We start from the raw sequence: 11,751 nt of genomic DNA on the forward strand, positions 1-11,751 counted from the left end.
TTCGAAGTAATAAATTTTTGCTTATTTTAAATATTATACATTGTGTGTAATCTTACATCATAATCTTAGTTTATTAAATCACATAGTTATGTTTAATATTTAAACAATTTGTTATCTTTAGCATTTTTTAGTACAATAGAATAACAAACATAACAAATTGATTTTGAAATATATCGAGGAAAAAATCGCATTTCAAAATTATCCTAAAATCACGTTTTCTGATCTTTTGCCTCAGCAGTTACCATTGAAACACAATGTAATTTTAGTAATAATTTGTTAAATATTATGTAAATATGCACATTCATTATTGATATATGAATTTGTATTTAAGTATTATTTTCATAGCAGTCAAATATTTTAATGAAGTAAATGATTCGAATAGTGACTAAAAATTGAACGATACTAGTAGCACCTGATATCTCGTTTTCTAGAACGCTATTTAAGGTTTAAATTGTTTTACAATGAAATTGTTTTATTAAATTACATATTAAATTATAACATTATCTGTAAATATCGTGGATATATACATTGACGATCAGCTTATTGATAGGTAAATCAGAAAATATATATTTGGTATTTGTTTTGTAAGTTTAGAGCGGTGGCGCGGTGCGTGCTTCCCAACGGTGTGTTAATTAATCTTATAAACAAAAGTCGTATCTTTGTCGAAGTAAAGGCATCATTGAGAAGTCAAAATTACCTAATTTCACACCGGATTTAAGCACAGGATTACTAGAGCATCCAATCAATTATAAAGGGTGCAAAACTATGAGCCTTAGGCCCGATTCTTAAGTGATGTAAAAAAATTTCGTAAAAAAGTTCGTTTACTTAGTTGCACAGTCACGAAGTGTTATAACGCGTATATTTAAGTATTACGGTTGTCGGAGGATTAGATCAGTTGGTAATCCGCCACTATTTCTCAATCCGAAAATCGATTGTCGATTACCAAACCTATTCCAAACCTGAAGCTGCCGATCTGCCACTATGTTAGTCATGTAACTTACGAACACCAGTTAATGCACCGGACATGTTAATACACGTTGGACACCGGTAAGCGATCGTGCGGCGTAGTGTGACTAGTTTGTTGTCGTCGAGCTTCGTGATATATACGATTTAGAAATTACCGAGCTACGTAAAATCGTATTTCAGATAATTCTCAGCGTCGTAAAAAGAAATGGCACCTCGTAAAGCTGCGAAACATTCAGACACAGAGGTTGTAGACAGAGCCGTGGAAGCCGGCGATGTATCGCCTCCGAAAAGAAAAAAAACTGGTGCAAAAACTGCGAATAAAAGTGACGAGGAGAAGCAGATTCGATTGCCAAGGGCCGCGAAATCGGTGAAAACCGAACAGCCAGAAGCCGGGGACATGACGTTGACCGTAACTAAGAACACAAAAACAAAGAATAAGACATCATCGCCTGCTAAAGCACCCGCGAAAGCGAACTCGAAAGTCAAGTTTACGGCGAAGAAGAATAAAGAGGCCGAAGAGAAAGCGGATGGAAACCTCGTGGACGCGGAGACTGTGAAAAATCCAGAAGAAACTGAAACGAAGAAGACACGCACCAAAGCTACGACAAAAAAGGCGGGAATCGATACAGACGAAGAGCGTATGTTTTCTAATTTTTTCTTCAGAGTTTTGGTATTGTTGTTAGCTTTTAATTAATGATAAATTATACTGGTGAAGATACGAGTGGTTTGTTTGTTAGAATTTTGTTATTTACTCGATTCTAACGTGATGCAATAAATTGCGCGTAATAAGTTTTGATCACGTGTAGTACATATGTGCCTTTGTATAAGAGAATATAAAAGATTTGGTACTTTTCTATAAATTTTGTAAAAAATATTTCTAATATGTCATTTTGTATATTATTAAAGTATTCATTGCGTAATTATATCAATTAATTTCATAAGTGTGTCTGAATTTTAGCTAAGGCAAAATTGAAGGGAAGAGGCAAAAAAGGAGCTGCCAGTGAGAATGCAGAAAATTCAGATGCACCAGCTGTAAAGAAGAGAAAAGCGACAAATACTGATGTGACATCAAATGAGAATAAACCAAAAACAAAGGCAACAAAGAAAAAAAATGAAGCAGATGCTGATACAAAAAACAAAAGTGCCAATAACAAAACTAAAGCTGCTGCTGGTAATGAGACTGAAAATAATGTTAAAACAGAAGACTCAACTGCAATTATAAAAACAATTAAAAAAGGAAATGATGATAAACCCACAAAAGCAACTACGGTAAGGAAAACAAGGGGTCGCAAAAATGAAACTAGTCTAGAAGATACGCCAAAAGATGAAGACTCAAAAGCAACTTCAGAAGAAGCACATACTAGTGATAACGAAAATCAAGAAGACCAGAACAATCATTCAGATGCAGTAGAACCAAATCAGACACTAAAAAAGGGGAAAAATGTAAGGAAAAAAGAGGGAGCAGTACCACAAAAGAAAGCCAATAAAGTTCGTGGTAAAGCTGCAAATCGTAATGCTGATATTGCTTCTAATGAAGATGATGCTGATGCAATGAAAGTAGGTAAAGATATGCAAAAGAAAACAAGCAGAGAAATCACAACTACTGCAAAGAAAGGACGAGGAAAGAAGGCTACAACTACAATAAAAGTGGAAAATGGAGAAAAGACTTCAGATAATGTAGCTGCAGAGGAAAATTCATTGGAAGTCATAAATAATACTAACGACGAGCAAAAGTCGTCGGAAGAAGAGGACAACGACAAAGACCAACATTCAGAGGAAACAAAGCACACCAAAACGACGGCAATGTCAAAAAAAGTGGATAAAATGGCTAAGAAAGAAGATGCTGAAAATAATGTATTACATGAAGAAGAAAATTAATGGTGAATGTTCTACTTTTACTTGACATATTTCTTGAAAAAATATATCATTAATATTTTAATATATTTGATAAAGATAAAAATGTCTATGAGTATTTCCATGTTTTGAGATACTCAACAATGCACATGTTGTAAAACATCAGTAGTATACTTTGATTATATATTGTTTCAAAAGCAGTTATTTGTATTTTCTATAAAGTCTTTTACATAATATAGTTTTTGAAATCCTCTTCTTAATGTAAGGTCTTATGATTAAGAAAAAATTAATATAAATTGCACATGTAAACACTTATTAGTATATTTAATAGTATTATTGTATTTAAAGCAGTTTACTTGTCTTGAATTTCAGGTGAGAGAACATGGCTAGAGCAGGGTGAACAACATTGAGCATTCCATCAGTCTTCAACAATTAAAATGATTTTTAATGCTAGAATGCCAGTGTTTCTCAATGATACATTTAAGAAGTATATTTCTCAAATTTGTTTCCTTTAAATATAGAAGTTAAATGTTATAAAGTCTCTAAATACAAGAAGATATCAATAAAGAATACTTTTTAATGTTAAATAATGTGTTAAATTGACATACACTGTCATTCTAGAGTAATACTACAGTGTTGCTTGCAACATTTCATTACATTTGTACAAGTATATGGTTCTTAGATGAGTACTTTCCTATGAAATTCTTAAAATATTTGATTGTCAAAGAAAAAATGTGTGAGTACATTTTATATTGGATTATTTCAGGTTTTAATAAATATTTACATTCATATTAACAGTTTATAAAATTACTTTTTTTTGCATTATTGGTGTTTTTTTGTAATGAAATTATTCTTAATGTTTATCATACATTGCTTTTGGTATATTATGTTTTAAGTATCACTTTACTACAGATATGATTATAAATTGTTTTTTAATATTGCTATAATTTTTAGTAATACAATTGAATGGTATGATGCGAAATTTATGTATATAGATGTATGTGTATATACGTGTTTATACATACATATATTTATGCACAAATTAATAAAAACGTTTTGTATCAATAAAACAGTTGCCACTAATAGAAAATAGTTTTATATTAGTTTGAAATACCTTTCCTTTAATAATCGATATTTTTGATATTTTCTGGTAGACTAACATTATCACAGGTGTGATTGTGCACATTAACCTATAATATTCATACGTAAGTAGAACAGTAGTACCATATTTCCATGTAAGCATATTTTTAGTCACAATTATATTTGAGTAGTATAAAAACTTGATATTTTTTTAATTGGAATATTTTTTATTTTACTACATAAAAGTATGAGATGTACATCTATGCATTTACAGATAGAAATATACATATATACACGTGTCTATTATTAATTTTAATTTGATCAAATAAGTACGGTAATTGTAAACAATTTATAACAGGTTTAAAAAAATTATTGGTGTGTAATCTGTATCCTCTATTAAGATAAACAAGACTGAACTCTGAATTATTTCAATGTTCGCGCCCAAAAATTTAGCTTCGGTTGCATTTAATTCCAGCAGCAAATGTATACAATTTATTTATTAACAAAGAAATATATTCATTATGAATACACTTCATATTTTATTTTTCATCTTTGTATTTTTTTATGTAAATAAAATATAACACTGCACATAGAGAATTATAAGCTGCCATTATAGTTATATTAAAGTCCACAACTTCATGCTTGTTTTAATAGATTCTTTTATACTATTTTCATGATTTTGTTTATTAAAAAATAATATTACATAAAAAATAATACGTTGTTCGTTCTAAAAAATCAAAAACTTTATATTTAATATACTAAAGTTTGTTTTCTATATATCTTGCGGATGCTCCTTTATAATGAATTCTTAAGGAGATGGCGCTCTATTAATGTAATACTCGTACGTACAGATGACGTAGTACTATCTATAAGGTTGTAGCAAGCTAGAACGCTCTCCGTTGTGGATCAAGGAAGCAGTGAGAAACAACGGCGGAAGTGGGGATCGTGCGCCATTTTCTATTTTTGCATAGCAGTGAACTAGTGTTGTGTGTGTACATTTTGTGTAAATCGATGGATTACCAATAATCTGAAGGAGGACGTGTCGATGTAATGAAATGATTTTCGGAAACACGTGCTTCGAATCTCATGCAATTAATTTTTTTTGCGTTCGCCTTCTGTATTACCGTGCGTAAACCCATAGCTCGTAGCACGTAAACACTTTTTCTTCATTTCTCTTTTCAACGAGTGAGAGTGGCCGAGTCGTCGGTATTAGAACTGTACGGGCAATCGACGTACACGATTGTTTTGTCCGATCGGAATTCTTTCCTCGCTTAAAGATAAACTCGAGATATAGAAGGGAAAACCAGTCTGTGATACTAAACAGTACTAAGGTATATAGCTAGGTATAAACTCTACAATTAGATATACATATGTATGGCGTATGAGACGTAGATAGATCACATAAAAGATCTAGAAAAAATAAAGTCTGTATAGTGTGTGCTGTGAAATTTACCTTACTCGAGGAATAAAGGTGGTAAAGAGCAGAATGTCTCAGGAATCTGTGACAAATGACAAGCAACTGCCAACTCCTAAAGATGAAGGTATGAGATCCACTAGTTTACCTTATACTTCTCTTAAATATATATGTAATATATATAATATATATAAATTTTAATTGCACACACGTACACGTGCGCGCGCGCGCGTACCACACATGCTGTTTTATGAGCGTGGTTTCGTTTTCAATGTGTAGACAAAATTTAATTTGAATTTGCTTAATTCTCTCCATTAAAATAATCCCTGTTGATTGCTTTATTAGTATCTTTACAAGGTCTATGGCATCTTAACATGTATGTTATTTGTTATGAAAGGTCTGTTGTAAACACCTCAATTTTTTATGAAAAGCAAAATGTAATCATAAGATATTTAAATCAAAACAGCTGTAAACATTTTAATATGAATGTCTTTTATGCATTTTTATTATATTTTTTCAAAAACTAATTATACATACTTCTTTTTCTTTTGAATCATTCTTTTTCATTTAACATGTTTACAAGCATATTTTTTTGTATTGTAATTATCTATCAGAGCACATATGATGTGTAAGTATAAAGAAACCATCTTTACCGAACTTTATAATAAATAATAATGACACATATCTTGGGCATAATTTATATTTAAATATATTTGATACTTTCAATGTATAATTCAAGAAATTTAATTTCAAAATCGATATTATGATATGTGGATAAAATAAAGCAATGTTTCTACAATGTATGAAACTATACATTCAATTATTTGTGTGATAGAGTATGTTAATTGACAAACGGAATGTTTATTTTTATTTGTAATATTTTACATTTTTAAATGCCTAAGTTTTACAATAGGTATCTTGAAATTTATTTATTTTCATATGAAAATATTCCTTCTTGTCTGTTTATGTATCTAAGAATATAGAAAATAAGATTATGTGTGTGATGAATGAAAATTTATAGCAAACATACAGAAACAAAGAAACTTAGATGTTTTATTTATCATAGAATTCTTTTTAATCTTGTAATTTAAGATGTAGCAACTATAAAAGAATTGTGTAATAATGTGCATTATCAATGAAGATAAAATACTGAAGGAGGATATTGAAGTTTACTTTAAGATATTGACTTTAGGACCAAGTTGTTTATATACCTTTTAAATAAGTTAAGTAACATGTCTCGTGTGCATTATGAACAGTTGTAAATAATAATATAATGTTAAGAAGAATATAGCATGATCTTGATTAAAAAAGTAAACATTATTGTTCATGTGTATTTAAAAGTAATGTTCTTGATAACTCCTTAACTGACATATGTGATGTAAAATGAAATATACTTAATATCCAATATTTTTCTTTTATATGTTTAAAAATTCCCGTCATGAAAAAACAATAAATTTACAATTTTTTGATCATTGTATTATAAAAATCTATTTTTGGCATAAATAAATATTTATTTCTTTATTTATTTGCTTACCAATGTGTTCATGAATGTTTGAATACTTCTCCAGGGAATATCAGTTAGAAATTGCGTTCAAATGTGCTACAAACAGAACCAATGAGATATAAAGTTGACAATAACGTTCTTAGGGACGTACTTGATTGGATTGTAGACAAACTCTATCCGCCTAAAAACCGGCCGGCGTTTAGACAGTTTGTATCGTGCTATACGACGTGTAGTATCTATTAAAATTAAGAAATCGATTTCGTAGGCGCGTTACATGGACGTAAACACGACTGAGAAAATTTTCACGGTTAAAACGATTTTATTTCAAAGAGTGCGAAAGTACACGAATCGTTAAATCGAATTTACAGAAAATTATTCCACACGGGTACCGTGTGTACCGTCATTTTTACAAATATATACGCTATATTGTTCTTCATATCGAACACTAATTTTTCCACAAAGTGGATAACTTTAGACAAAAATTAACGTATAGTGTTTCTTTTTGAAGATTATACATTTCGACCTATATTTTATTTCATTCTACTTTCCTCTATAACTTTATTAACCAGTTTGAAACGGTAATTCTTCGTCCGTCTCGTCCTTCGCCGATAAATATTTGTGCGACTGTTCGGAACGGTTGAAGCCGGGTAAATCACAGTAGCGTCCGTAAAAGAGGGGTATTAGATTGGTGAAAAATTTAAGTAAAATGAAGCTAGAGGTGCATAGTGTTATTGGTTCGAATTGGTATCGGCGACCATGGAAACGTCCGCTGGTAGGACCTACGGGATCTCCTCTTCTAGATGCGACTCTTGTCGTGCAAACCAGAGCCTGTCGATGGTTTCGCAAAAATAAGTCTGTCAACGGTATAAAACGAGTTACTTTCCGTAAGTACACCCGTGATGCACGGCCGTTATACGTATCTCCTTTTTTCGGAACGCGAAGTTGCAGGATATATCGTACAAACCACGCGTTCAAATCTTCGTTAAGCCTTACGCCAATGGCAGAAGTTAAAGTTCGTTATCCTGTACGTTAGTTTGTATACAAGTTGAAGCAACTCAATGTTTTTAATGGGGATTAACTAATTCGAAAATGGTTATACGATGTGAATTTAAATAAATTATGAATTTTTTCATAATCTGAAATGTAAGGAAATTTAGAGATTTCTTAAGATTAACAAGTCTTTGTATTTAATAGCATTATACAGGGTAATCCATAAGTCTCTTTACCATTTAACAATTGAATAAACTTTTTTTCAAAAGTTGGAACAAAAATTTTAAAACATTTAATAGAAAAAAAGTTATTTAACTTTTAAATGGCAAAGTGACATATGGGTCACCTTATATGTGTGTAATGATGATGATAGCATACTATTTTATCCTGTACATCTTATGAGAAAATATGCCAGAAGTTGTATACATGTATAAATACATATAGAGTTATAAATTGATGTTTGTTGCTTTAAATATTTTTCAGGAGATGAAGCAATAATATCTATGTCGGTGGCTGGGGAGGTAACCGACACTTCAATTATGGAAGTAGGCCGTTCAAGACCTCAATTCCAATATTCCCGGGTAAAATATATGTTTATGTATCATTTAAGAAATATACTAAAAGTAAACATCTGTTGGGTATCAGAGGCTCTTCTTAAAGTTTTGTAGTCTTCTAATGAAGTAGTAATTTATTGCTTTATTTTCAGGAGGAATTAATGGTGATAAAGAATTTGCCATTATCCAAGCGGAGGCCTGATTTTTTAGATACTTCCTATAATAAGTAAGTTTTTTATTATATGAATTTGCTATTTTTTCTATTATTTTCATTATATTCAGCTGTCTTTCTTTTTTGAATTTCTTTCTTACGAATTGCATTTCTTTATTTCTTTTTATTAAGTTCGCGTGGTGTATGGGATCCTGAACGTTGGCATTCGGGTAGGAAACAGAACGATACACCCCCGAAGGACGAAAGGACTGGACGTGGTGATCAGGTTACTGAAAGTCATAGTAAACGTCGAAACGGAGATCCGCGAGAACGAATTCGCAAGGAACAAGACGGCATAGTTCTGAGCCCCCAGCGTAGGAGCTTTAATTCCGGTTGTTTTGTGAACCAGCCGTCGAATCGACGACCTGAGAGCCCAATAGGAAAGACAGAGGTGCTGTTTAGTTACTGTACAACATTGTTACAGAAAGAAGAATGGAAATGTCTAAAGAAAAATGATTTATAGGTCAGCCATAGGGAGCCTGTCCGACGAATTGGAAGCGGTCGAATTTTAACTCGCGATATATGGGACTTTAGACCAGAGAACGAGAAATTGGAACCTGCTTTTCGGTCTGGTTCGAGTAGTGGCACTTCTATACGCGATCGTGACAACAGGGATGGCCGCGATGGAAAGGAACGGGAGGCGATAATTTGCGTGAACGGGATGAGAGGAACGAACGGTTTGAGAGAAGATCCTTTGGCCGCGACTATGGCGACAGGGAGAGGGAACGCGATCGCGATAGAGCAGCTGAGCGAAATGATCGTAATCATCAGTCTGAACGCGATAAGGATCGTGGGCGGGAACGAAGATATAGTAATGATCGCAGAAGAACTTACAGCGAGAATCGTAACGATGCGGATGAGCCAGAGTGGTTTAGTTCCGGACCAACGTCCCAGCATGATACCATCGAGCTGAGAGGTTTTGAGGATATCCCTGAGGAAAAGGCGGTGAACAGTAACAGTAGCAATACAAAGAGTAAAAAACAAACTCCGGTTCAGAAGAAACGAGGAAAGAAAAATTCGTTGGAGAAGGATGAAAAGCAAGCTGAAAATTCAACGGGTCCAAAAGGGCGTAGTACGCCGACTACGATGGATCAGTCTATGAACGTTGTGGCTGCGCCACATTCCCCAATTTCAGAGCATAACGAGTCAACGTCCCTTGTGCAGAAAACGAATCATAATTCGAACGAGAGCACTGTGACCGAACCAAGTTGCGAGATAACGAATAATTCCAGTACAGTGAATCAGAACCAAGAGGACAGCCATCCTGACTTCAATCTCGATGAATTCTTGAAATCAGATACGTTCTCTGGTGTTTCTGGCCTTTTAACCGTAAGCTATACCTTGTATTAAGTTTTTGCATAACTGTATTAATTTGTCTATTAATTTTATTTACATAGAATGGAGTCGGCTCGAACGGAGGCTCTTGCTCCCGGTTCAGTCAGTGGTTTAAAAGGGAAAGTCCGGTTCAACAAGTGGATAGCCGCAGAACTTCTATACAGGATGACATATTGAATAATCTTCTGAACGACATCACTGAGCCAAATATTCAGATTCCATCGGTGACAGAGTCTAATACGTACTTCGCTCCTATTTCTCCTGCTAATACGACGACTACGAATAATACTACGTCCACCACTGGGGTAAAGCTACTAGAGATGCTGCAACGTGGAAATAAACCGAGTCAAAATGGACAAGGGGATGCAACCAGCAGCGTTATACCGATGATGAAAAGCTCATCCATAAAAGATATGGGTGAGAATTCGTTTACTTTGTCTTTTTGTTATAAAGTACAGTGGAACACTGTATGATGCTGGACATTTCTTATAGAAGTTGGTGGAAAAGTTGTGCATAGTCTCGAAGAATTAGAAGCACGCATGCGAGGTGGTGCTCCTCCACCTACATCATCGACTGATCAACCTCGTGTAAATAAGACTGAAGAAGATCTCTCTGCTTTTAAGAAATTGGTAACGTGTTATATGTGCAATATTATTTTATATTATCGTATAATTAATGAAATAATATTTTGTTGTACAGCTTGCTCAAGTGACTGGAGGACAAGCTATACCAGCAGCAAACGGTCCTATTTCTCAAAAACAACCCGTAACATTAATACAAGTAAGATAGTCATATTCTTCTGTTTTTCATTTGATAATGAGAGCACAGGGTATTTTTGGTTTATTGAGAGATAATGTCTAAATTTTCTCTAGTTGCTTAATTCACAACTGAAGACACAACCAATTGCCCCTCAGCAATCTGTTCAAGAACCAATGCATGCTACAACGTTTAATCATGTTGGTTCTCTTGGGCCAACTCAACACCCACATCAGGCACAAATGCAGCATGAAAATTTGATGAAAGTTTTGCAGATCCAGCAGGTTAGTTAACGCAAGCTGTGTTTGTAAAGAGGAAGTGATGCAATGGTATTTCTAAAGCACGTTCATTATTCTAATAGCAGCAACAGAAACAACAGCAACAGCATTCTGACATGTTGTCTATGATGATGGGTGGTCAACGAATGTTTGGCATAAGTCCTGTTCCTCCAGAAATGCAAATGATGTTGAATAATGCTCCTGCAAGTAAGGAACTTCTCCAAAGACCGGAAGCTCAAGCTATTATTCAAGGTCTTCAGCAGGGAGAAATAACTAGACAACATCTTATGCAACAACTACAGGTCTGTTTGGGTGAAAAATAAATTTGTTGTTTTTGATGCAATGAATGTTCTAACTATTTCTCGTTACAACGATACGTGTAATAGAATCCTGCCATGCAACATCGTCATAGAGAAGTTCTAGTAAATATTTTGAAGATGTATGGTGGCACCACATCGCGTACAATAAGTCCGCATCCTAGTGCGCCCACTCCACAAGATCATATCTTGCAACAGATGTTGTATCAGCAGCAGCAACAAAGAATTCCATCACCTATGAACAATGGTGAGTCATACCTATTGCTTGTTCAAACTGAATAGCGTTCGTAGTGATGGAGTTTATTTTCATTACTTCTATATCTGCTTTTACTATTGACCAACTTGTATCAATTCGTCCGTGCATTTTATTTGAAACTGTTGTCCTTCTCAAATTTTTTTTATATTTTGATAATTATAAAATTTTGTTTTGTAATTATCTTCTATTTATACACATTTTCTCATTTCTTTATAGTAACTGCTATGAAAGTTATA

At 33.4% G+C, this 11,751-nt stretch overlaps 2 protein-coding genes across 3 annotated transcripts in view; both read left to right on the forward strand.

Annotated features, from left to right (window-relative positions):
* The first annotated feature begins 839 nt into the window (after positions 1-839).
* Positions 840-3,219, forward strand: LOC108572408 (nucleolin-like). Of its 2 annotated transcripts, XM_017934645.1 has the most exons (4): positions 840-1,047; positions 1,147-1,604; positions 1,925-2,846; positions 3,193-3,219. In XM_017934645.1, the coding sequence occupies exons 2-3, from the start codon at positions 1,172-1,174 to the stop codon at positions 2,842-2,844; spliced, it is 1,353 nt and encodes a 450-aa protein (XP_017790134.1). In that variant the 5' UTR covers positions 840-1,047; positions 1,147-1,171; the 3' UTR covers positions 2,845-2,846; positions 3,193-3,219. The 2 variants fall into 2 exon arrangements, with proteins under 2 accessions (XP_017790134.1, XP_017790133.1); XM_017934644.1 differs by having other exon boundaries at positions 840-1,604.
* A 4,305-nt stretch (positions 3,220-7,524) lies between these two features.
* LOC108572366 (eukaryotic translation initiation factor 4E transporter-like) overlaps positions 7,525-11,751 on the forward strand; it is a 7,776-nt gene continuing 3,549 nt past the window's right edge. The window contains 12 exon segments of the mRNA XM_017934598.1: positions 7,525-7,702; positions 8,292-8,389; positions 8,515-8,588; positions 8,706-8,964; positions 9,037-9,211; positions 9,214-9,902; positions 9,971-10,325; positions 10,401-10,537; positions 10,608-10,688; positions 10,781-10,948; positions 11,026-11,244; positions 11,329-11,506. Of these exon segments, the coding sequence (XP_017790087.1) occupies positions 7,525-7,702; positions 8,292-8,389; positions 8,515-8,588; positions 8,706-8,964; positions 9,037-9,211; positions 9,214-9,902; positions 9,971-10,325; positions 10,401-10,537; positions 10,608-10,688; positions 10,781-10,948; positions 11,026-11,244; positions 11,329-11,506 (2,611 nt within the window).

This window comes from Habropoda laboriosa, unplaced genomic scaffold (assembly GCF_001263275.1).
Source record: "Habropoda laboriosa isolate 0110345459 unplaced genomic scaffold, ASM126327v1 scaffold65, whole genome shotgun sequence".
Classification (NCBI taxonomy): Eukaryota; Metazoa; Arthropoda; class Insecta; order Hymenoptera; family Apidae; genus Habropoda; species Habropoda laboriosa.

Coding starts and splice junctions, on each gene's coding strand:
- LOC108572408 (XM_017934644.1), top strand. CDS start 1,172: ATGGCACCTCGTAAAGCTGCGAAACATTCAGACACAGAGGTTGTAGAC. Junction 1,605..1,924: donor AATCGATACAGACGAAGAGC/GTATGTTTTCTA, acceptor TCTGAATTTTAG/CTAAGGCAAAATTGAAGGGA.